Source organism: Anomaloglossus baeobatrachus, chromosome 11 (assembly GCF_048569485.1).
Source record: "Anomaloglossus baeobatrachus isolate aAnoBae1 chromosome 11, aAnoBae1.hap1, whole genome shotgun sequence".
Lineage (NCBI taxonomy): Eukaryota > Metazoa > Chordata > Amphibia > Anura > Aromobatidae > Anomaloglossus > Anomaloglossus baeobatrachus.
In genome coordinates, this window is record NC_134363.1 from 153,178,554 (window position 1) to 153,203,913 (window position 25,360).

A 25,360-nucleotide genomic window follows, 5' to 3' on the forward strand; every position below is an offset into this window, starting at 1 on the left:
CTCCAGCTCTCAGCTCTGCTCTATGCAGCGTCACGCCCCTACCCTGACTGTCAGGGCTGTGGGCGGTAACGAAGGGAGACTAGGCCCAGAAGCCGGGGACTCGAGTTAACAGCGCGGCCGCCGTAAAAGCGCGGGCCGCGCTGAAGTCCCCGGCGCACCACAAGTGCCAGCCGCGCCGCAGTCCCAGCGGCCGGCGCGACCGCCCTAGAAGTGGCCAGCGTCCCGCCCCTCTCCTGACTGGCAGGTCTGGGGGCGGGAACGAACTAAAGCAGGCCGCAAAAGCCGGGGACTCGAGTTATCAGCGCGGCCGCCGTAAAAGCGCGGGCCGCGCTGAAGTCCCCGGCGCACTACAAGTGCCAGCCGCGCCGCTGTTCCAGCGGCCGGCGCGCCCGAGTCCTAGACGTGGGCAGCGTCCCGCCCCTCTCCTGACTGGCAGGTCTGGGGGCGGGAACGAACGGAAGCAGGCCGCAAAAGCCGGGGACTGTAGTTATCAGCGCGGCCGCCGTAAAAGCGCAGGCCGCGCTGAAGTCCCCGGCGCACTACAAGTGCCAGCCGTGCCGCAGTCCCAGCGGCCGGCGCGGCCGAGTCCCATAAGTGTGCCTGCTTCAGCTAAGCTGAATGAGGCTATGGCACAGGCGCCGCAGCGCTGATGTCCCCCGGCGCACTACAACACCCAGCATGCTGCGGTGTGAGCGCCAAATGCACGGGGACACAGAGTACCTTGAGGAAGCAGGGCCATGTCCCTGATGTACTCCGCTCCATCCAGCATCTTCTCCAGGGGCTGTAGATGGAGCACGGTCTCAGTGCCTGGAGACCGGTAAATCCCACTTCACCCAGAGCCCTGTAAAAAGGGATGGGGAAGGAATCAGCATGTGGGCTCCTGCCGCCGTACCCGCAATGGGTACCTCAACCTTACAAACACCTCCGACATACAGTGGGGTGAGAAGGGAGCATGCTGGGGACACTATATGTGTCCTCTTTTCTTCCATCCGACATAGTCAGCAGCTGCTGCTGACTAAAAAGTGGAGCTATGCGTGGATGTGTTGCCTCCTTCGCACAAAGCACAAAACTGGTGAGCCAGTGATCCCACTGGGGGTGTATAGCCAGAAGGGGAGGGGCCTTACACTTTTAAGTGTAATACTTTGTGTGGCCTCCAGAGGCAATAGCTATACACCCAATTGTCTGGGTCTCCCAATGGAGCGACAAAGAAAAGCATGTTCAAGTGAGTTTATAGTTTGCTCAACAACATTTACACCATAATTGGAGGTCAAAAGGCATTGCATTTCATCCCAACAGTGACGTTTGGAGATGGGATAATCATGGTGTGGGGCTGTTTTTCAGCATTCAGCACTGGCATACTTCGTCTGATTGAAAGAAGGATGAATGGATAAATGTGCCGAGACATTCTCGATAAAAATCTGCCACCATCTAACAGGATGAAACGAGGATGGACATTTCGCCAAGACAAATAATACCAAACACACAACCAAGGAAACTCTCCCCTGGAGAGAAAAAAACCTGCTAGAATCACCTCACCTAAATCTTGGTGGAAGGAACTGAAGCTCAGAGTTCATAGAAGGAGCCCACAAGACCTTCAAGATGTGAAGAGTGTTTGTGTGAAAGGATGGGCCAAAATCACACCTGAGCAATGCATGCTCCTAATTTCTCCATGCAGTAGGCGTCTTGAAGCTCTCATCACCAAGAAATCTTTTGTACGAAGTATTAAACACATTTCACTAAGCGTGTTCAATACTTTTTGCCTGTGTCATTTCTCATTATTTCAGATCACTACATTTATGAACATCTATGGTTTGATTTCTTTGCCTGTATGGATTGGATGGGTTGTTACCAACATCTGGTGAGAAATTCATGTCAATAGCACCGTAAGAAATATATTTACTTAGAAAATTGGTGACGTGCTAAATACTTATTTCACTCGCTGTATATTTACAATGCAGGAGCCGTTCTCATTTATCGTCTTACAGGTTCCCTATAAATATAACACAATAGGAACAAGCAATGTAACAGAAATAACTAGCAACTATTGCAGCATTTGTACAACCTTTTGGGCTCTCGGTATCTTCTCCCCGAGGACTGGTTCCTTCACGGAAGACGTCTGATTGGGTCGACTTTGGGATCTCTGTGCTTTGATCATTAGATTCTGGACAGACGTTCTCCTCTGCATATGAGGATATGCTGTCAATTGTAGGTGAAGGCATCTGGACAAAAACAAAAATAAAGAATTTTTTACTACTAAGAGGCAAAATAAAGGCAAACAGTCAACTGCCCTTTTTATTTCAGAATTTGCATAGGGAGTTAGACGTCTATTTCCATTTTACTCATCAGTTATAGTGCTGAACTGATAGTAAAACCTGGCAGTGCACCATACATGAATGTGCACGGGGAACCCTGGGGGATCTGGCAATGGCTTACGCCATCCTTCCTCCCCTTGGCTGACAGTTATGTCATCTTCTCGGCTAAATAAAATCTATCCTGATGAAAGCGACCCTCCACCCCCGACTGTGACGTGACTGCCTCCATCTGTTAGATTAGTACCCTGTTTTCTTCTCCAAAACTGATGTCACAAAGACATGGGAGAGTCGATGCGGAAAGTCTAAACTGTGCCTAACCTGCCTTTTCTCTGCTGCAGGATAGACACAGCAGAGAAGGTGTAGATTGGACTTTTCACAGTGCCATTTTGGCTAAGGCTAAGTTCACATTTCCGTTGTTTTGCATCAGTCACATGCGTTGCTTGACGCATGTGACTGATGCGCTGTACAACGGATGACAAAGAACAGAATTTTCTTTGTCGGACTCCGTTGTGTGTGTGGGGGGGAGGAGCGCGAGGGGGCGGAGTTCGGGGTGGGTGGAGCCGAGCGAGGCCGTGGCACTGAGGACGTCAGTGCCGCAGGGACTACAGGGCTGGGGACAGGTGAGTGCGTGAGTGAGTGTGTGTGTGTGTGTACATGCAGAGTGCGGGAGGGGCGAAGCCGAGCGGGTAAGTGTCGGGCTCCGTGCACAGCCAGGGTAAATATCGGGTAAAAGCAAAGCACTTTTTGCTTGGTTACCTGATATTTATCTTGGTTACCAGCATACACCGCTTAGCGCTGGCTCCCTGCACACGTAACCACTGTAAATATCGGGTAACTAACCAAAGCGCATTGCTTGGTTACCCGATGTGTATCCTGGTTACGGGGGCAGGGAGCCAGAGAGAGCATGCGCAGCAAAATCCTACGGATTGCGCTGCTCAAAAAACGTTACAGGCTGCGTTCCTCCCGCCCGACGGTCAGTTAAAAAACGACTGACCGCGACGCAGCGGATGCAACGCAGCATCATCAGTCGCAATCCGTCACTAATAGAAGTCTATGGGAAAAAACAGGATTCCTGCAAAATATTTTGCAGGAGACCGTAATTCCTCAAGGCGACGGATTGTGACTGATGCAAAACAACGGAAATGTGAACTTAGCCTAAGAAGAAAATGGGGCGCTGATAAAATGGGACACATAGGATATTAGGTAAGATCACTGTAGGTGAGGTCCCTTTTTTTGACAGATGTATCCTTTGCTACCTTCACCCTTGGCTCAACATATTCCAAGATGAGTGGTGTAAAATGATCGGCTTAGAAAAAAAACATAATTTTGCGAAATTATGGCAATAGTTGTTGATGACATATGTGGTAATAAATAAAATGCTGTTATTGTTATTTTGCATTTTGAGATATTGCTGTCCTTAAATGGGTTCTGAGAGACTGTGATAAAATGTTAAGGCTACTTTACACACTGCGATATCGGTCCCGATATCGCTAGTGTGGGTACCCGCCCCCATCTGTTGCGCGACACGGGCATATCGCTGCCCGTGCCGCACAACATCGCCCAGAGCCGTCACACATACTTACCTGTCCGGCGACGTCGCTGTGACGGGCGAACCGCCTCCTTTCTAAGGGGGCGGTCCATGCGGCGTCACAGCGACGTCACTGAAACGTCACTGAACCGCCGCCCAATCGCAGCGGAGGGGCGGAGATGAGCGGGACGTAACATCCCGCCCACCTCCTTCCTTCCGCATAGCGGCCGGGAGGCAGGTAGGGAGAGCTTCCTCGCTCCTGCGGCGTCACACGCAGCGATGTGTGCTGCCGCAGGAACGAGGAACAACCTCGTTACTGCTGAAGTAACGATAATTGGGAATGGACCCCCGTGTCGCCGATTAGCGATTTTTCACTGTTTTGCAACGATGCAAAATCGCTAATCGATGTCACACGCAACGGCATCGCTAATGCGGCCGGATGTGCGTCACGAATTCCGTGACCCCAACGACTCCGCATTAGCGATGTCGTAGCGTGTAAAGCCCGCTTTAGTCGTCACATATTTCAAACTGCAACCTGCCCCAATCACATGTCAGAAACCCTACTCAAGTAGAGCTGGGACAGGAAAAAAAAAAGTCAGCCTGACAGGTTTACAGCAGGACAGGGAGACCGACAGAGCAGTACTGTTGTGGATAGACATGGCACTTCTGTGTGGTAGGTGCTCAAGTAGAATCCAGTCCCGTATGTAGCAAAGAGCAAATACTTGGCACTCAAATAGTTGTAGAAACTGGTATTTTATTAAGTAAGCTTGACCAGATACAGCACAGACGTTTCGGTCTAACATAGGCATTCATCAGTGTGCAGTGTAGATGGTCTGCTCAGCTTGTGAGTGAAAGTAACGCTGGTGTACCTCACGGTGTCCGCCGCTGTGTGGCAAAAGTGGCCATCACCGATCACGTGCCTATCCCTGTCTTTCCCTGGACTCAGCCCTGTATAGTGCGCAGGACAGCGGGAACGCTAGCCCTATTCTAAGTTAAAGACACATGGAGGATTAAAGAGACAGGGATAAAATACACAGCAATTGTAGAAAGCACTCCAAACAACAAGAGGTAATAATGAGGAATGTTCCAGAGAGGAAAAACCAAAAAGGAAGGGTAAAACTCAACACCACTTTCACATAGCATATGTTCTCTGAATGGCTTCCTGGTCCTCAGCTCACAGCTACTGTCTAGAGGCAAGGTAAGCAGAAACTGTCACCAGCAATTACCTGAGCTAGGAGGGCGGTCTTTATAGCAGAGCTAATTAGCAATAGAAGAAAGTTGAAAGTTTGTGTGTGACTCTGAAATTTTAAGGCACCACTTTGGATTAATTGAGGCATGGTGCCTCAATATGCTGTTGTCTCAGTGACTTGTGGTTTTCATCTGTATTTTGGGGTTCAACATGTAAAAATGTGGCTTGAATCTACCTACCGTATTTTTCGGATTATTAGACGCACTTTTCCTCCCAAAAATTTGGGAGGAAAATGAGGGGTGCGTCTTAAAATCCGAATATAGCCTACCGGTGGGGCTGTCTGTGCAGTCGGCTGGGTGCGTGTGGTCGGCCGGGTGCCTGTGGCTGCGTGCGTGTGTGGGGCCGGGTGCCTGTGGCTGCATGCTGGCTGCCTGTCGGTGCCAGCTGCCTCTCTGTGCGGGTGGGCGAGCGGCCTGCTGGCTGCCACCCCGTGCTGTGGGTGTCCCAGTGTGTCCACGGTCCTTGGTTTCAAATGATGGTGCCGGGTGTCAGCACATGCACAGATGGAGCTCTTGGATGAGATCTCCATCTATGCAAGCGCCGCTCCGGGAGTCAGCGCGTGCGCAGATGGAGCCCTTGGATGAGAGCTCCATTTGTGCATGCGCCGCTGCGGGCGCCATCACTTGAACCGGGACCGTGGACAAACTGGGACACACCACACCGGTCTGCTCCACCACTAAGCCATTGCCACCGCTGCCACCACTGAGCTGTCGCCGCTGCTGCCACCACTGAGCTGTCACCGCCGCTGCCACCACTGAGCTTTCACTGCCGCTGCTACCACTGAGCCGTCACCGCAGCTGTCACTACTGACCCTCCGCTGCCACCACTGACCGCCGCTGCAAGCACAACCTCTGCCTCCTGTGACCCGCTTCACTACCACGGCTGCCCCACTCTGGTAATACAACACCGGAGTACAGTCATATGAAAAGGTTTGGGCACCTCTATTAATGTTAACCTTTTTTCTTTATAACAATTTGGGTTTTTGCAACAGCTATTTCAGTTTCATATATCTAATAACTGATGGACTGAGTAATATTTCTGGATTGAAATGAGGTTTATTGTACTAACAAAAAATGTGCAATCCGCATTTAAACAAAATTTGACCAGTGCAAAAGTATAGGCACCTCAACATAAAAGTGACATTAATATTTTGTAGGTCCTCCTTTTGCAAAAATCACAGCCTCTAGTCGCTTCCTGTAGCTTTTAATGAGTTCCTGGATCCTGGATGAAGATATATTTGACCATTCCTGTTTACAAAACAATTCCAGTTCAGTTAAGTTTGATGGTCGCCGAGCATGGACAGCCGCTTCAAATCATCCCACAGATGTTCCATGATATTCAGGTCTGGGGACCGGGACGGCCATTCCAGAACATTGTAATTGTTCCTCTGCATGAATGCCTGAATAAGTAACGGCATAAACAACAGCATATTCCAAAAGATATATTTATATATGTATATACATAACATGCATATGCACAAGAGGACTACAATACATGGACCAGATCGCTAAACATAGACGTGCCAAACAAAGAAAAAAGGCGATCAATAGGTTCAAAAAGTATTTTTATTATTGCAAAAGGTAGGAGGGTTGAGGCAAAAAAGCGGATTACATCACCACAGTCGTGAGGTAAAAGGATATATGTATACTTGGATATACAACCAGTAGCTGGCACAGCAGTGCATTAAAGATGTAGAAATAACACATGTATTATGTACAGGACATCCGGAGAAAATATACATACACATACATATAAATATACCCATATGTTCACAATTACGGATATCTCAGTAACAAATACGGTTAGCACCACAAACACACTCAAATCAAAGATTGTCAATTACCTGGTAGGCAAAAGGATCAAACATGAAAAATATTACCACACGTGCCTATGTTTGTTACACAGATCGGCACAAACACACCTATATCATAGATTATCCATAGCCTTATGGGCAGGAGGATCCAACATGAGGAATATTATAACATGTGCCTATGTTCGCTACTGTTAGGGCCAGGTGGACGGGCAGACCCAGGGGGTGGATCCACTGGGCCGAACACCTCACTGAAGGCAAGGGGTCCGGTAGCCGGAGCACTACAGGTAGCAGGACAGTCCGTTCCAAAGAGTGGAGTGGAGAAGTCCCTGGGACCACGGAGTCACCGAAGGTAGTCCGGGTGACGGAGCTCAGGTTCGGAGGCCGAGATGTTGTCAGGCAGAGTCCGGAACCGACGGAGCGAGAAGATGGGTCACCACAGGGATCAGAGATGGTATGGACTGACGGGATGGCAGACAGTCACCGTTCGGGGTTCGGGAATCGTCAGGACCGGATGGCGAGGCAGGAGCGGCTCTAGGAGAGAGAGATACGTAAGTATACCGCAAGACACAAGGAGACCTGACTCCTAGCTTAGGAAAACACAAAGAACAGGCCCCGCCCACTTGGACATTAAACCCCTTTATACCCTGTACCTGTGTGTTCAATATCCTGTCAGTGGACGCTGGCCCTTTAAGAGAGGGTCAATGACCGTGCGCGCGCCCCAATGCGCATGCGCGAGGCCCGGGTGCCAGAAGCCAGAGCAGGGAGCGGTGAGCAGGAAGCAGGAGAGCCGGGCTGGGGCCGAGTTGCCGACGGGCGCCGGGAGCAGGGACCGGGCTGCCTGGGGACCGCAGGCGATGGAGCAGGAAGGCTGTGCAGCGGGGGACCGGGAAGCCTGGCACGGGAGCGGCGGAGTGCAACCTGAGAGCGGGCAAGCGTGGCAGGGGAGCCGGTAAGCAAGGCAGGGGAGCCGGAGAGCCTAGCAGGGGAGTCGGGGAGCGTGACAGTACCCCCTCCCCCACGCCCCCCCTCCCCGCAACCGGGACAGGAAGGCACGTATCAGAGGAGTACCCACATTCTCCCGGGGTTCCCAGGACCTATCTTCAGGACCATACCCTGCCCAGTCCACCAGGAAGAACTGTCGGCCCCGCACGGTTTTCATGGCCACGATATCCCTTACCGCATAGATGTCATCATCAGCAATAGGAGGAGGAGCAGAACTAGCAGCAGCGGAGAAGGGACCAAGGACAACCGGCTTGAGCAGGGAGACGTGGAAGGAGTTGGGTATCCTCATCGTGGCCGGGAGCTGCAGCTTGTAGGAGACCTCATTTATTTTGCTGAGGACTTTAAACGGCCCGATGTAGCGAGGGCCCAGCTTGTATGATGGTAGCTTCAATCGGACGTACTTGGAAGCAAGCCAGACCAGATCTCCTGGAGAGAAACACGGAGGATCCAAACGCCTCTTGTCTGCGTGTCTCTTCATCCGCAGGGAAGCACATCCAAGGGACGCCTTGACAGAGTCCCAAATTGTTGCAAAGTCACGGGCTACAGCATCAGCAGCAGGGACATCCGAGGAAGAGGATACAGGTAATGGGACGGAAGGCTGAAGTCCGTAAACGACATGGAAGGGAGAGCTGGAGGACTCACAGACGTGGTGGTTATGGGAGAATTCAGCCCAAGGAAGAAGCGTGGACCAGTCGTCGTGATGGGCGTTGACGTAGTGACGTAAGAAGGAGGTGAGAATCTGATTGACTCGTTCCACTTGGCCATTCGACTGAGGATGGTAGGCTGAAGAAAAGTCCAGAGTCACTCCCAGATGTTTGCAGAGAGCCCTCCAGAAGCGGGAGGTAAACTGAGTTCCTCTGTCGGACACAATGTGTGATGGAAAGCCATGCAACCGGAAGATGTGCTGTATGTAGGCGTCAGCGAGTTCCTGGGCAGAGGGCAGTCCAGCCATAGGGACGAAATGAGCCATTTTGGAGAACCGATCCACCACGACCCATATGACTGTGTGTCCGGAGGACAGGGGCAAGTCCGTAATAAAGTCCATTGCAATGTGTTGCCACGGAACGGAGGGTATAGGCAGAGGCAGAAGACGGCCATATAGCAGGTGTTTGGGCGTCTTGTTCCTGGCACAAGAGGAGCAGGCTGAGACAAAAGAAGCGACGTCCGTGCGAAGGGATGGCCACCAGTAGTGACGTACAATTGTACTCCATGTTTTCTTCTGACCAGCATGGCCGGCTGTTTTCGAGGCATGGCCCCAGTGCAACACTTTTTGCCTGTCAGTCTCAGAGACATAGGTCTTTCCGGGCGGTATCTGGGCCAGGGTGACAGGGGCCACCGGAATGATTTTACTAGGGCAGATGATGGGCTAGGATGTCTCCTCCTCCTGCTCCATGGGCATGAATGACCTGGACAAGGCATCTGCTCGTACATTCTTGTCCGCGGGTCGAAAATGGAGCTGGAAATCGAACCTGGCAAAGAACAAGGACCACCTGGCTTGCCGTGGGTTCAGTCGCTGAGCGGACCGCAGGTATTCCAGGTTCTTGTGGTCCGTGTAAATGATCACGGGGTACACTGCTCCCTCCAGAAGGTAGCGCCATTCCTCCAGAGCCAGTTTGACTGCTAATAGCTCTCGATCACCGATGGTGTAGTTGCGTTCAGGCGCTGAGAAGCTCTTGGAGTAGAAACCGCAAGTAACCATCTTCCCGGAGGAGGACTTCTGCATGAGCACTGCTCCGGCTCCCGAGGAGGAGGCATCCACCTCCAAGGTGAACTGTCAGTTTAACTCAGGACGGTGGAGCACAGGGGAGGAAGCAAATGCCTGTTTCAGGGAGCCAAACGCGGCGTCGGCCGCAGGTGACCAGTCCTTTGGATTAGCCCCCTTCTTGGTCAAGGCGGAGAGAGGTGCAGTCAGAGCAGAGAAGTGAGGGATGAACTAACGGTAATAGTTTGCGAATCCCAGAAAGCGTTGGATTGCCTTCAGTCCAGAAGGAGGGGGCCAGTTGAGAATGGAAGAGACCTTCTCCGGGTCCATCTGCAGACCGGTATCGGAGATTACGTAACCCAGGAAGGGAAGAGAAGACTGCTCGAAGACACACTTCTCGTACTTGGCGTACAGACGATTCTCTCTCAGTCTTTGTAGTACCAGCTGCACGTTCTCTCTGTGGGTCTGGAGGTCCGGAGAAAAGACCAGGATATTATCGAGATACACCACCACACAGACGTAGAGAAGGTCCCGGAACACGTCGTTCACCAATTCCTGAAAGACTGCTGGTGCGTTACACAGGCCGAAGGGCATCACACAGTATTCATAGTGCCCATCGCGAGTATTGAATGCGGTCTTCCATTCGTCCCCAGAGCGGATGCGGACCAGGTTGTAGGCACCCCGAAGATCCAACTTGGTAAACACACGAGCTCCTCTAAGCCGATCAAACAATTCGGGGATGAGCGGCAGGGGGTATTTATTTTTCACGGTGATTTGGTTCAATCCCCGGTAGTCAATGCATGGGCGTAGGTCGCCCTCTTTCTTCTTAACGAAGAAGAAGCCTGCTCCAGCAGGAGAGGAGGATCTCCGAATGAATCCCCTTGCCAGGTTCTCTGTGATGTAGGTAGACATGGCCCTTGTTTCGGCAGGAGACAGCGGATATATCCGTCCTCGAGGTGGTGTAGTTCCCGGGAGCAGGTCGATGGCACAGTCGTAAGGACGATGTGGCGGCAGTACCTCTGACTCCTTTTTATCAAAGACGTCCGCGAAGGACCAATAGGCCGAGGGCAGTCCCGGTAGGGACTCCGGAACCGGAGGTCGTCGGATGGGCTGTATAGTCTTCAGACAGTTTTCGTGGCAAGAGGAGCCCCATCGGGTGATTTCACCAGTACCCCAGCTGACTGATGGTTCGTGTGTCCGTAACCAGGGGAGTCCCAGCAGGATTTGATGAGACATGTGTGGGAGGACATAGAGAGCGATGTTCTCGGTGTGCAGGGCACCGATACGTAGTTCCACCGGCTTGGTGATCCACGAGATGGTGTCAGAGAGGGGTCTCCCATCTACAGAGGCAATCACGAGGGGTTTGTCGAGTGGAGTAACAGGCACCTGGTACTTGTCCACCATGGCCTGCTGGATGAAATTGCCTGCTGCCCCGGAATCGAGGTACGCCTCGGCCGTGAACCGCGTCTCTCCCGTTGTCACTTGAACAGTCCACGTAACCGGGTCTGAGAGAGTCCCAGCACCTAGGGTGGCCTCTCCTACCAGCCCTAGGCTTTGTTGTTTCCCGGCCTCTCTGGACAGGAGCGTAGAAGGTGTGTGCCCTCTCCGCAGTAGAAGCAGAGGCCCTTGGCGAGCCGTTCTGCTCGGCGTTGTTCGGACTGCCGCAAACGGTCGATCTGCATGGGCTCGTGGACGGAGACACCAGACGACGTTGACTGAAGTACGGCGGGCTTCTGCAGAGGAGAGGAATGCCGTATCGGACGTCTCTCACGGGACACCTCTTTGGATCGTTCCTGGAATCTGAGGTCCACGCGGGTGGCTAGTGCGATCAGGGCATCCAGAGTAGAAGGAACATCGCGGCCTGCCAGCTCGTCCTTAATACGACTGGAGAGTCCTTCCCAGAAGGCGGCGGTGAGGGCTTCATTGTTCCAGCCCAATTCTGAGGCCAAAGTGCGGAAGCGGATGGCATACTGCCCCACCGTCATGGTCCCCTGACGTAGCCTGAGGAGTGATGAGGCGGATGCGGCGGCACGGCCAGGTTCGTCGAAGGTGGTTCTAAACGCCTGCAGGAAATCCTGGATGTTAGTGGTTACAGGGTCCTCCTTTTCCCACAAGGGGTTCATCCAGGCCAGTGCCTCACCCTCTAGATGGGACATCACAAACGCCACCTTGGCTTGGTCGGAGGCAAACAGGTGCGGAAGCAGCTTGAAATGGAGGGAGCACTGGTTTAAGAATCCTCTGCAGGTGTTAGGATCTCCGGCATATCGGGGTGGAGAGGCCAAGCGAAGTTTAGATGCTTCCGAGGGAGCCACCACGGGAACCGTGACCGTGGACTGTGCAGTGGTAACCTGAGATACCAGGGACGTGGCAGATGCTTGCAGCGTGTGCAGGCGGGTATCCACTGAGGTCATGAAGGCCAGCATGCGGGACTGAGTCTCGCGCTGACGTCCGAGTTCCTGCTGCAAGTTGCCCAGCTGGGCCGCTAGTGCTTCGGCGGGATCCATGGCCTGTTCTTACTGTTAGGGCCAGGTGGACGGGCAGACCCAGGGGGTGGATCCACTGGGCCGAGTACCTCACTGAAGGCAAGGGGTCCGGTAGCCGGAGCACTACAGGTAGCAGGACAGTCCGTTCCAAAGAGTGGAGTGGAGAAGTCCCTAGGACCACAGAGTCACCGAAGGTAGTCCGGGTGACGGAGCTCAGGTTCGGAGGCCGAGATGTTGTCAGGCAGAGTCCGGAACCGACGGAGCGAGAAGACGGGTCACCACAGGGATCAGAGATGGTATGGACTGACGGGATGGCAGACAGTCACCGTTCGGGGTTCGGGAATCGTCAGGACCGGATGGCGAGGCAGGAGCGGCTCTAGGAGAGAGATAGGTAAGTATACCGCAAGACACAAGGAGACCTGACTCCTAGCTTAGGAAAACACGAAGAACAGGCCCCGCCCACTTGGACATTAAACCCCTTTATACCCTGTACCTGTGTGTTCAATATCCTGTCAGTGGACGCTGGCCCTTTAAGAGAGGGTCAATGACCGCGGCGCGCGCCCCAATGCGCATGCGCGAGGCCCGGGTGCCAGAAGCCAGAGCAGGGAGCTGTGAGCAGGAAGCAGGAGAGCCGGGCTGGGGCCAAGTTGCCGACGGGCGCCGGGAGCGGGGACCGGGCTGCCTGGGGACCGCAGGCGATGGAGCAGGAAGGCTGTGGAGTGGGGGACCGGGAAGCCTGGCACGGGAGCGGCGGAGCGAGACCTGAGAGCGGGGAAGCGTGGCAGGGGAGCCGGTAAGCAAGGCAGGGGAGCCGGAGAGCCTAGCAGGGGAGCCGGGGAGCGTGACAGCTACACAGATCAACACAACACATGATGGAGCACATATAAGAGATATCCATATATAAAAGTGGAACTGAAACTGTCACATAATTTTTCCACTGAGAGAATACAACAAGTATCCAAATAGTGCTCCAGCAGGCTAATCCGATCAGACAATGGACAAAGGCACATATCACTGCATGCCCATGCAAAGGATTCAAATAATCAAACTGCAGCACATACGGCACCGGAGTGCCATGGATAGGACCGCATACATAGAAATTATTATACAGTGGTACAAAATAACAATAAGAAGCACTGAAAACGATAGGCCAGCAACAAAGAGAATTTTGTTTACTTACCGTAAATTCTTTTCCTTATAGTTCCGTATTGGGAGACCCAGACCATGGATGTTTAGCTTCTACCTCCGGAGGACACACAAAGTACTACACTTAAAAGTGTAGCTCCTCCCCCTGAGCTTATACACCCCCTGGTGAGCAGACCCAGCCAGTTTAGTGCAAAAGCTGAAGGAGAATAGCCACCCACAAGTAGAACAGAGCAAGAGCCGGAACAACCGGAGACTCTGTCCACAACAACAGCCGGTGATAACACGCGGAACAAGAAATTGCCAACAGGCAACAGGGAGGGTGCTGGGTCTCCCAATACAGAACTATAAGAAAAAGAATTTACGGTAAGTAAACAAAATTCTCTTTTTCTTTATCGTTCCTTTGGGAGACCCAGACCATGGGACGTTCCAAAGCAGTCCCTGGGTGGGAAATAAACCGAAAAAAGGCAAGAAGTAGGCAGAACCTAACTTCACAAATGGGCGACAGCCGCCTGAAGGATGCGTCTGCCCAAGCTCGCATCTACCGAAGCAAGAGCATGCACTTGGTAGTGCTTTGAAAAGGTATGCAGGCTAGTCCAAGTGGCAGCCTGACAGACTTGTTGAGCCATAGCCTGGTCCCTGAAAGCCCAAGAGGCACCAACAGCTCTGGTCGAATGTGCCTTGATCCCCGGCGGGGGAGGCACCTGAGAACTCTGGTAGGCGTCCGAAATGGTCGATCTGATCCAACGGGCCAAGGTCGGCTTAGAAGCAGAGAGGCCCTTGCGCCGACCTGTGGTTAGCACAAAAAGAGAAGTGCACCGCCTAAGAGCAGCGGTGCGAGACACATAGATCCGGAGCGCCCGCACCACATCCAGAGTATGCAGCGCTTTTTCAAAGCGATGAACAGGAGACGGACAAAAGGAAGGTAGGGTAATGTCCTGGTTAAGGTGGAAAGGAGAGACCACCTTAGGAAGAAAATCCGGAGTCGGACGGAGAACCACCTTGTCTTGATGAAAAACTAAAAAAGGTGACTCTGAAGAGAGCGCGGCCAAATCAGAGACTCTCCTGAGGGACATTATGGCCACCAGAAAAACCACTTTCTGTGAAAGACGATGCAAAGAGACCTCCATAAGAGGCTCAAATGGGGGGTTTCTGCAAAACCGTGAGAACTAAATTAAGGTCCCAGGGATCCAAGGGCCGCCGGTAAGGCGGAATGATGTGAGACGCGCCTTGCATGAAGGTGCGGACCTGAGCCAGCCGAGCGAGACGCCGCTGGAACAGAACTGACAGAGCTGAGACTTGTCCCTTGAGAGAGCTGAGGGACAGTCCTAGCTGCAGACCGGACTGTAGAAAAGACAGAAGGGTCGGCAAGGAGAATGGCCAAGGAGGATGGTCAGTAGAGCGACACCAGGACAGGAAAATTTTCCAAGTCCTGTGATAGATCTTAGCGGAGGAAGACTTACGGGCCCAAGTCATAGTGGAGATGACTTCAGGAGGGATACCAGAAGTCGTCAAGATCCAGGACTCAAGAGCCACGCCGTCAATTTGAGAGCCGCAGAATTCAGGCGGAAAAACGGACCTTGTGAGAGTAGGTCTGGACGGTCCGGGAGATGCCACGGCATCTCTACGGACAGATGGAGCAGGTCTGGATACCAAGCTCGCCTGGGCCAGTCCGGTGCAATGAGGATGACTCGACAGCTCTCCAGTTTGATCTTGCGCAGATTTGAGAGCCGCAGAATTCAGGCGGAAAAACGGACCTTGTGAGAGTAGGTCTGGACGGTCCGGGAGATGCCACGGCATCTCTACGGACAGATGGAGCAGGTCTGGATACCAAGCTCGCCTGGGCCAGTCCGGTGCAATGAGGATGACTCGACAGCTCTCCAGTTTGATCTTGCGCAGAACTCTGGGCAAGAGAGCTAGAGGGGGAAACACGTAGGACAGACGAAACTGGGACCAGTCTTGAACCAGTGCGTCCGCGGCGAATGCCTGAGGGTCGTGGGAGCGAGCCACGTAAACGGGAACCTTGTTGTTGTGACGGGATGCCATTAGGTCCACGTCCGGAGTGCCCCATTTGCAGCAGATTGAAACACTGTCGGGTGCAGGGACCACTCGCCACCGTCCACGGTTTGACGGCTGAGATAATCTGCCTCCCAGTTTTCCACACCTGGGATGTGGACTGCGGATATGGTGGACTTGGAGTCCTCCGCCCATTGAAGGATGCGTTGTACTTCCAACATCGCCAGGCGGCTGCGTGTCCCGCCTTGGTGATTGATGTAGGCAACCGCTGTCGCGTTGTCTGATTGGACTCGAATGTGCCTGCCCGCCAACAGGTGGTGAAAAGCTAGGAGAGCTAGAAGCACGGCTCTGGTTTCCAGCACATTGATTGGAAGGGCTGACTTGGACGGAGTCCAAGTGCCCTGCGCTCTGTGGTGGAGATATACCGCTCCCCAGCCGGATAGACTGGCATCCGTGGTGAGAATCACCCAGGACGGGGCCAGGAAGGAGCGCCCCTGGGACAGGGAGAGGGGCCGAAGCCACCACTGAAGAGAGCTCCTGGTTTGTGGCGACAGAGCCACTAACCTGTGTAAGGAGGAAGGCCGCTTGTCCCAACAGCGGAGAATGTCCAGCTGCAGGGCGCGCAGATGGAACTGGGCAAAGGGAACAGCCTCCATGGACGCCACCATTTGACCCAGCACCTGCATCAGACGCCTGAGGGTATAACGGCAGGGCCTCAGCAGAGAGCGCACCGCTAGCTGGAGGGACTGCTGTTTGACTAAGGGCAACTTCACAAGTGCCGTCAAGGTCTCGAACTGCATCCCTAGGTACGTGAGACTCTGGGTCGGAGTCAGATTGGATTTGGGCAGATTGACCAGCCACCCGAATTGAGCTAGAGTGGAGAGAGTGAGCGAGACACTCCGCTGACAGTCTGCGCTGGATGAAGCCTTGACTAGAAGGTCGTCCAGGTAAGGAATCACTGCCAACCCCTGGAGGTGCAGAACTGCAATCACTGCTGCCATGACCTTGGTGAATACCCGAGGGGCCGTGGCCAACCCGAAGGGGAGAGCCACGAATTGGAAGTGATCTTCTCCTACTGCAAAACGTAGCCAACGCTGGTGTGACACTGCAATTGGCACATGCAGATAGGCATCTCTGATGTCGATGGATGCCAGGAAATCCCCTTGGGACATAGAGGCAATGACCGATCGCAGAAACTCCATGCGAAAGCGCCGCACCTGAACATGCTTGTTGAGAAGCTTCAGATCCAGGATGGGCCGGAAGGTACCGTCCTTTTTGGGAACTAGGAAGAGATTTGAGTAAAAACCTCTGAACCGTTCCCGGGCGGGAACTGGTACAATTACTCCGTTTGCCTGCAAGGATGCCCTGGCCTGTGAGAAGGCGGCGGCCTTGGAGCAGGGGGGAGTTGAGAGAAAAAATCTGTTTGGTGGACTGGAAGAGAATTCTATCCTGTAGCCGTGGGAGATGATATCTCTCACCCACTGATCGGAGACGTGTTGAAACCAAGCGTCGCCAAAGTGGGAGAGCCTGCCACCAACTAAGGACGTCGCCGGAGCGGGCAGAGAGTCATGAGGAGGCTGCCTTAGTGGCAGCAGCTCCTGCGGTCTTCTGTGGATGCGCTTTTAGGCGCCAGTTGGATTTCTGGTCCTTGGCTGAGTTAGCGGACGAGGCCGAGGGCTTAGAGGACGACCAGTTGGAGGAACAAAAGGAGCGAAACCTCGACTGATTCCTACCCTGGACAGGTTTCCTGGCTTTTGTTTGAGGCATGGAAGTACTCTTCCCGCCAGTAGCTTCCTTAATAATTTCATCCAGCTGTTCTCCGAACAGCCGGGACCCAGCAAAAGGGAGCCCAGCAAGGTACTTCTTTGAAGAAGCATCTGCCTTCCAGTCTCGAAGCCACAAGATTCTGCAGATAGCGAGGGAATTAGCCGAAGCCACCGCAGCGCGGTGAGAAGCCTCCAGCATGGCAGACATGGCATAGGATGAAAAGGCCGAAGCTTGGGAAGTTAAGGCATCCATTTCGGGCATAGATTCCCTGGTGAGGGAATGCATCTCCTCTAGAGAAGCAGAAATGGCCTTGAGAGCCAACACTGCTACAAAAGTCGGAGAAAACGCGGCCTCCGCCGCTTCATACATGGATTTGGCCAGAAGGTCAATCTGGCGGTCAGTGGAATCCTTAAGGGAAGTGCCATCAGCCACCGACACAACGGTCCGGGCTGCGAGCCTAGACACCGGAGGGTCTACCTTTGGGGACTAAGCCCACTCCTTGACCACCTCAGGTGGAAAGGGAAAACGGTCATCAGAACCACGCTTTGGGAAGCGCTTGTCAGGACAGGCCCTGGGCTTGGACACAGCGGCCTGAAAACTGGAGTGGTTAAAGAACACACTCTTTGCTCTCTTAGGCAAGGTAAACTGGTGCTTTTCTGCCAGAGAGGGTTGCTCCTCTGATACTGGCGGATTGAGATCCAGTACAGAATTAATAGAAGCAATCAAGTCACTAAGATCTGAGTCATCTTCGCACAGATCAATGGGACACATGGAGTTAGCCTCCGAGCCCCCTGTAAAGACATCCTCCTCATCCTGCGAGTCAGCTCTGGAATCAGAGCCACGGGAGGAGGAGGGAGAGGGAACCCTGCGTCTCTTCTTAGGAGGACGGGGTCTGGGCCCTGATGATGAATCCTCTGTGAGCTCCGGTCCTGAGAGAGCCCTAGCAGCAGAGGCACCCTGTGAGGGGGGCTGATGCATATTCAGCAAAGTCCTGGACAGAAGTCCCATGGACTCAGCAAAAGACTGGGAGACAGACCTAGAAAAGGATTCTACCCAAGCCGGGGGTTCAGCCACAGGAGCAGGAGCAGCCTGAGAGACCACTGGGGGTGAGACTCCAGGCTGTGGCACCGCCAAGTTAGAGCAGGCATCACAATGTGGGAAGGTGCTCGGTTCAGGCAGAAGGAGCTTACATGCAGCGCATACAGCATAAAGCTTTGGGGCCTTGCTCCTCGTGTGAGACATGCTGCTGGAGTGGGGACTCTGCCAGAGAATGAACCCCAGAGAGTATATAAAGAGGTCCACAACCGGAGACCGGTTGTGGCTTACCAGACCGCTGGAGCGGTGTTGTGTGCCCTCCAGATCCCGAAGCCCGGACCCCCAAGCACAGCACCTCAGCAGAGATGCTGCAGACCAGCGCTGCAATGACTGATCGCAGAGAGAACGCTGAGAAAATGGCCGCCGGAGCGAAGAGAGGCGGCGGGACTTGCTTGAGGAGCGGGATCTGAAGGGCCATAGAGACCTACAGGGGAGGGGACACACACTGCAGTGGGGAGTGTCTGTCCCCTGTACAGAATGGCCGCCGGGAGGAGCCGAGCCTGTCCCTCTGCATGAGTGACATGCGAGGGCAATGAAACAGAAACGAGGCCTCCGGCGAAGCCGGGGCCTAAATTTGAGCGGCGCGGCCGACGCGCAGGGACCATCGGCGCGGTTCTCAGGCGACAGCTAGAGAACCCGCCGGAAATGTCAGTAAACACAATAAGCACACTCTCCCCCCAACAATAAAGTACAGGGACCCCGAAATCTAAACGTCTCAGGTACTTAGCTGCTGAGACGCAGGGCCAAGTCCCTGGGGATGAGTGCTCCGGTCCAGTAGGGTCCTGAAGGGCTGCGGATGGAGACCGGTGTCCTGCCAAGCATGGAGACCGTGCTGGCTCCCACTTCAAGCCAGAGCCCAGGAGGGATGGTGAAGGAGCACGGCATGTAAAGGCTCCAGCCTAGGAATCAACCTTACAACACCGCCGACACAGTGGGGTGAGAAGGGACATGTCGGGGGTCCAGACGTGGACCCCACTCTTCAATCTCATTCCAAAAGGAAAAAATCATATGAGAATGCATGTGTGGATGTATGCCTCCTGAGTCCTGAACACAAAGCGATAAACTGGCTGGGTCTGCTCACCAGGGGGTGTATAAACTCAGGGGGAGGAGCTACACTTTTAAGTGTAGTACTTTGTGTGTCCTCCGGAGGTAGAAGCTAAACACCCATGGTCTGGGTCTCCCAAAGGAACGATAAAGAAAATAAACTTTACCTAAAGAATAATCGCTGTGGTGGTAATGCGCCCGATGCGCATTTTGGTGTGTACCTTCGTCAGGGGGCTCCCTGACGAAGGTACACACCGAAATGCGCATCGGGCGCATTACCACCACAGCGATTATTCTTTAGGTAAAGTTTATTGTTGCTGGCCTATCGTTTTCAGTGCTTCTTATTGTTATTTTGTACCACTCTATAATAATTTCTATGTATGCGGTCCTATCTATGGCACTCCGGTGCCGTATGTGCTGCACTTTGATTATTTGAATCCTTTGCTTGGGCATGCAGTGATATGTGCCTTTGTCCATTGTCTGATCGCATTAGCCTGCTGGAGCACTATTTGGATACTTGTTGTATTCTCTCAGTGGAAAAATTATGAGACAGTTTCATTTCCACTGTTATATATAGTTATCTCCCATGTGTGTTCCATCATGGATTATGTCGGTCTGTTTAATGTGCATAGGCGCATGTCATAATAGTCTTCATGCTGGATCCCCTTCCCCATAAGGCAATGGATGATTTATGATATAGGTGTGTTTGTGCTGCACTTTGACTATCTTGTATCCTTTGCACAGACATGTAGTGATAGGTGCCTCTGTCCGCTTTCTGGTCGCATTTACCTGCTGGAGCACTAACTGGATACTTGTTATATTCTCTCAGTGGAAAAATTATGTGACAGTTTCAGTTCCACTTTTATATATGGATATCTCTTATATGTGCTCCATCATGTGTTGTGTTGATCTGTGTAGCGAACATAGGCACATGTTATAATATTCCTCATGTTGGATCCTCCTGCCCATAAGGCTATGGATAATCTATGATATAGGTGTGTTTGTGCCGATCTGTGTAACAAACATAGGCACATGTGGTAATATTTTTCATGTTTGATCCTTTTGCCTACCAGGTAATTGACAATCTTTGATTTGAGTGTGTTTGTGGTGCTAACCGTATGTGTTACTGAGATATCCATAATTGTGTACATATGGGTATATTTATATGTATCATAGTATCATAGTTTTTAAGGTTGAAGGGAGACTCTAAGTCCATCTAGTTCAACCCGTAGCCTAACATGTTGATCCAGAGGAAGGCAAAAAAACCCCAATGTGGAAAACAAGTTCCAATGGGGAAAAAATTTCCTTCCTGACTCCACATCCGGCAATCAGACTAGTTCCCTGGATCAATACCCTGTCATAAAATCTAATATACATAACTGGTAATATTAAATTTTTCAAGAAAGGCGTCCAGGCTCTGCTTAAATGTTAGTAGTGAATCACTCATTACAACATCATGCGGCAGAGAGTTCCATAGTCTCACTGCTCGTACAGTAAAGAATTCTCGTCTGTGATTATGATTAAACCTTCTTTCCTCAAGACGTAGCGGATGCCCCCGTGTTCCAGTCGCAGGCCTAGGTGTAAAAAGATCTTTGGAAAGGTCTCTGTACTGTCCCCTCATATATTTATACATTGTGATTACATCCCCCCTAAGCCTTCGTTTTTCCAAACTAAATAACCCCAAGTTTAATAACCTGTCTTGGTATTGCAGCCCACCCATTCCTCTAATAATCTTGGTGGCTCTTCTCTGCACCCTCTCCAGTTCAGCTATGTCCTTCTTATATATCGGTGACCAGAATTGTACACAGTATTCTAAGTGCGGTCGCACTAGTGACTTGTACAGAGGTAGAACTATATTTTTTTCATGAACACTTATACCTCTTTTAATACATCCCATTATTTTATTAGCCCTGGCAGCAGCTGCCTGACACTGTCCACTAAAGTGAAGTTTACCATCCACCCATACACCCAAGTCTTTTTCTGTGTCTGTTTTACTCAGTGTTCTACAATTAAGTACATAATCATAAATGTTATTTCCTCTACCCAAGTGCATGACCTTACATTTATCTACATTAAACTTCAATTGCCACTTCTCAGCCCAATCCTCCGATTTACATAAATCTCCCTGTAATATAAAATTATCCTCCTCTGTATTGATTACCCTGCAGAGTTTAGTATCATCTGCAAATATTGAAATTCTACTCCGCATGCCCCCAACAAGGTCATTTATAAATATGTTGAAAAGAAGCGGGCCCAATACTGACCCCTGTGGTACCCCACTATGAACTGAGACCCAGTCCGAGTACGTACCATTAATAGCCACCCTTTGTTTCCTATCACTGAGCCAGTTTTTAACCCAGTTACACATATTTTCCCCTATCCCCATTATTCTCATTTTATGTACCAACCTTTTGTGTGACACCGTATCAAAAGCTTTTGAAAAGTCCATATACACAACATCCACTGCATTTCCCTGGTCCAGACTTGAACTTACCTCTTCATAGAAGCTGATCAAATTTGTTTGACAGGATCGATCCCTCATAAACCCATGTTGATACTCTGTCATAAGGTTATTTTTCTTGAGATACTCCATGTATGTGTATCTATATTTTCTCCGGATGTCATGTAAATACATGTGTTATTTCTACATCTTTAATGCACTGCTGTGCCAGCTACTGGTTGTATATCCAAGTATACATATATCCTTTTACCTCACGACTGTGGTGATGTAATCCGCTTTTTTGCCTCAACCCTCCTACCTTTTTGCAATAATAAAAATACTTTTTGAACCTATTGATCGCCTTTTTTCTTTGTTTGACATGAATGCCTGAGTAGATTTGGAGCGGTGTTTTGGATCATTGTGTTGCTGAAATATCCATCCCCTGCGTAACTTCAACTTCGTCACTGGTTCTTGCACATTATTGTCAAGAATCTGCTGATACTGAGTTGAATCCATGCGACCCTCAACTTTAACATGATTCCCGGTGCCGGCATTGGCCACACAGCCCCAAAGCATGATGGAACCTCCACCAAATTTTACTGTGGGTAGCAAGTGCTTTTCTTGGAATGCCGTGTTTTTTGCCTCCATGCATAACGCCTTTTTGTATGACCAAACAACTCAATCTTTGTTTCATCAGTCCACAGGACCTTCTTCCAAAATGTAACTGGCTTGTCCAAATGTGCTTTTGCATACCTCAGGTGACTCTGTTTGTGGCGTGCTTGCAGAAACGGCTTCTTTCGCATCACCCTCCCATACAGCTTCTTCTTGTGCAACGTGCACTGTATTGTTTACCGATGCACATTGACACCATCTGCAGCAAGATGATGCTGCAGGTCTTTGGAGGTGGTCTGTGGATTGTCCTTGACTGTTCTCACCATTCTTCTTCTCTGCCTTTCTGATATTTTTCTTGGCCTGCCACTTCTGGGCTTAACAAGAACTGTACCTGTGTTCTTCCATTTCCATACTATGTTCCTCACAGTGGAAACTGACAGTATAAATCTCTGAGACAACTTTTTGTATCCTTCCCCTGAACAACTATGTTGAATGATCTTTGTTTTCAGATCATTTGAGAGTTGTTTTGAGGAGCCCATGATGCCACTCTTCATAGGAGATTCAAATAGGAGAACAACTTGCAAGTGGCCACCTTAAAAACCTTTTCTCATGATTGGATACATCTGCCTATGAAGTTCAAAGCTCTATGAAAACCAATTTAGTGCTTTAGTAAGTCAGTAAAAAGTAGCTAGGAGTGTTCAAATCAAGAAATTGATAAGGGTGCCCATACTTTTGCACTGGTCAAATTTTGTTTAAATGCGAATTGCACATTTTCTGTTAGTACAATAAACCTCATTTCAATCCAGAAATATTACTGAGTCCACCAGTTATTAGATATATGAAACTGAAATAGCTGTTGCAAAAAAACAAATTGTTATAAAGAAAAAAGGTTAACATTGATAGGGGTGCCCAAACTTTTTCATATGACTATATAAGACGGACCCCATTTTACTTTTTTTTTTTATCTCTAAATTTGGGGTGCGTCTTATAAAACGAAAAATATAGTATATACCCAGATGTGGTCCCTGTTTCCGCGATCCATGTCGGTATTTCAGCACACACTTGCTTTCCTACTTACCATGTCCTCAGAGGGGATGTCTGGAGGCGTCTTCTGAGCATCATTTGCTTGTGTTATTTGCTTTAGACAAAACCTTGTCCCAAGTGCTCCTCTATTTGTCAATGTGATGTACTGGGCGACAGTCTCTCCGATGACATGCGTCCCAAAATCAATACATTTCTTATCTATGGCCAGCTGTAAAATATGTCTCTAGTCAGATATCCATTAATATTTATGACATGTATACCTTCCAAATTGAATTATATTGATAACGTATTATAAATGCATGTTTTCTATGTCGAGGGCCCATACATCACAAGCCATATGACACTTAATATATAGATGCTTCATACTTTAGTATCTATACCATTAATAACATTTACGATATGTAAACGTACATCTGATCTATCATTGTAAATCACATCGATGTCCTACTGAAAGGTTATCACAAAATCATAATAACTACTCTAATGGGAAGCACAACGCACATGGAAAATCTAAAAAGCCTAAATAACATAGGAAATTAGCTGTAAATATTACTGGGGATCTCCTGGTTTCAGGAGGCACCTGTAGCATCGGATGTAATACAAACTATGCAATGCTCCCTCTGAAGAAGGTATGAAAATTAGCTCTCCACCAGAAGGAATACTCTCTCTAGTGCCATCTAATGAAGGCAGCTATCCCATAATTAAAGTCTGACCCTTTAGGGAACCTGTGAGCAGATTTGGGGCCTATAAGCTGCGGCCACCACCAGTGGGCTCTTATATACAGCATTCTAACATGCTGTTTATAAGAGCCCAGGCCGCTGTGTAGAACATAAAAAGCACTTTAGAATACTCACCTACACCGGTCGTTGTGGTGGAGTTCAGTCATATTGGCGTCTTCGTTCTCCGGTGCCAGCGCCTCCTCTTTCAGCCATGTTCGTCCTCCTTCTGAAGCTTGTATGCATGACACGTCCAATACCATACGCACACGCCGGTCCTGCGCAGGCGCACTACAACACTTTGATCTGCCCTGCTCAGGGCAGATCAAAGTGCAATTGAAGAAGAAAAAAATCCAGCTTCCGGAATATGATAAAATCTCGTACAAACTTTATTGTGAAAAATGGCTTGACAAAGAACGCAGGGAGCATTCGAAACGCGTTGCCGCACCTGGGCTCCCTATTCTGTCCATTTTATAATGAAAAAAACTTATTACAATTTTCCACAATAAAGTTTGTACGAGATTTTATCATATTCCGGAAGCTGGATTTTTTCAATTGCATTCCTGCACCTTCAGAGTGTATCCTTGCATGCCGCATTTTGCCACAGCTGAGCTGGATCAACTTTCTACTCTTTGACAGACCAAAGTGCGCAGGACTTCAATGCCGGTGAGTGTGTATGACGTAGGATGCGTCATGCACCCCGGCTTCAAAAGAAGGACGACACAGATGGCTGAAAGAGGAGGCGCCGTCACCGGAGAAAGAAGACGCCCATATGACCCAACTCCACCACAGCAACCGTTTAGGTGAGTATTATAAAGTGATTTTTATGTTCTACACAGCGGCCTGGGCTCTTATATACAGCATGTTAGAATGCTGTACATAAGAACCCACTGGTGCTGGCAGCAGCTTACAGGTCCCAAAATTGGTGACAGGTTTTCCTTTAAAGGGGTTGATTGGCTTTGGGGTACCTCCGATTTGTGAGTATTTGGATTCTCCGGGCGAGCGCGTGACCGCGAATATGCAGTTTGCAAAAATGTGGTCACCTGCCAACTATACGTGTGCGGCCTTGCTCAATGCAAGTGAATTGAGTGAGGCTGGATACGTCTAGTTGGAATGTGGCCGGAAGTATGCAGATTGAATCCTAACATCTCGCAGTGTGTGAGGATTCAGAAGTTTGCAGTCACATATAGAATGACCACAAACTTGTACTCTATAGGGTGCTTTAAACGCTGCGACATCGCTAGCAATAGCACCTGCCCCCGTCGTTGTTGCGATTTGTGGTGATCGCAGCCGTAGCGAACATTATCGCTACGGCAGCGTCACACGCACATACCTGTTTTGCGACGTCGCTCTGGCCGACAAACAATCCCTCCTTCAAGGGGGAGGTTCGTTCA

At 50.7% G+C, this 25,360-nt stretch overlaps 1 protein-coding gene across 2 annotated transcripts in view; it reads right to left on the minus strand.

Moving 5' to 3' along the window:
- CFAP74 (cilia and flagella associated protein 74) overlaps positions 1-25,360 on the minus strand; it is a 365,782-nt gene that overhangs the window by 198,556 nt on the left and 141,866 nt on the right. For both annotated transcript variants that reach the window (XM_075327962.1, XM_075327961.1), the window contains exons 17-18: positions 23,285-23,458; positions 2,063-2,219 (exon numbers count right to left, since the gene is read on the minus strand). In XM_075327962.1, the coding sequence (XP_075184077.1) occupies positions 2,063-2,219; positions 23,285-23,458 (331 nt within the window). The remainder of the gene's footprint in view (positions 1-2,062; positions 2,220-23,284; positions 23,459-25,360) is intronic.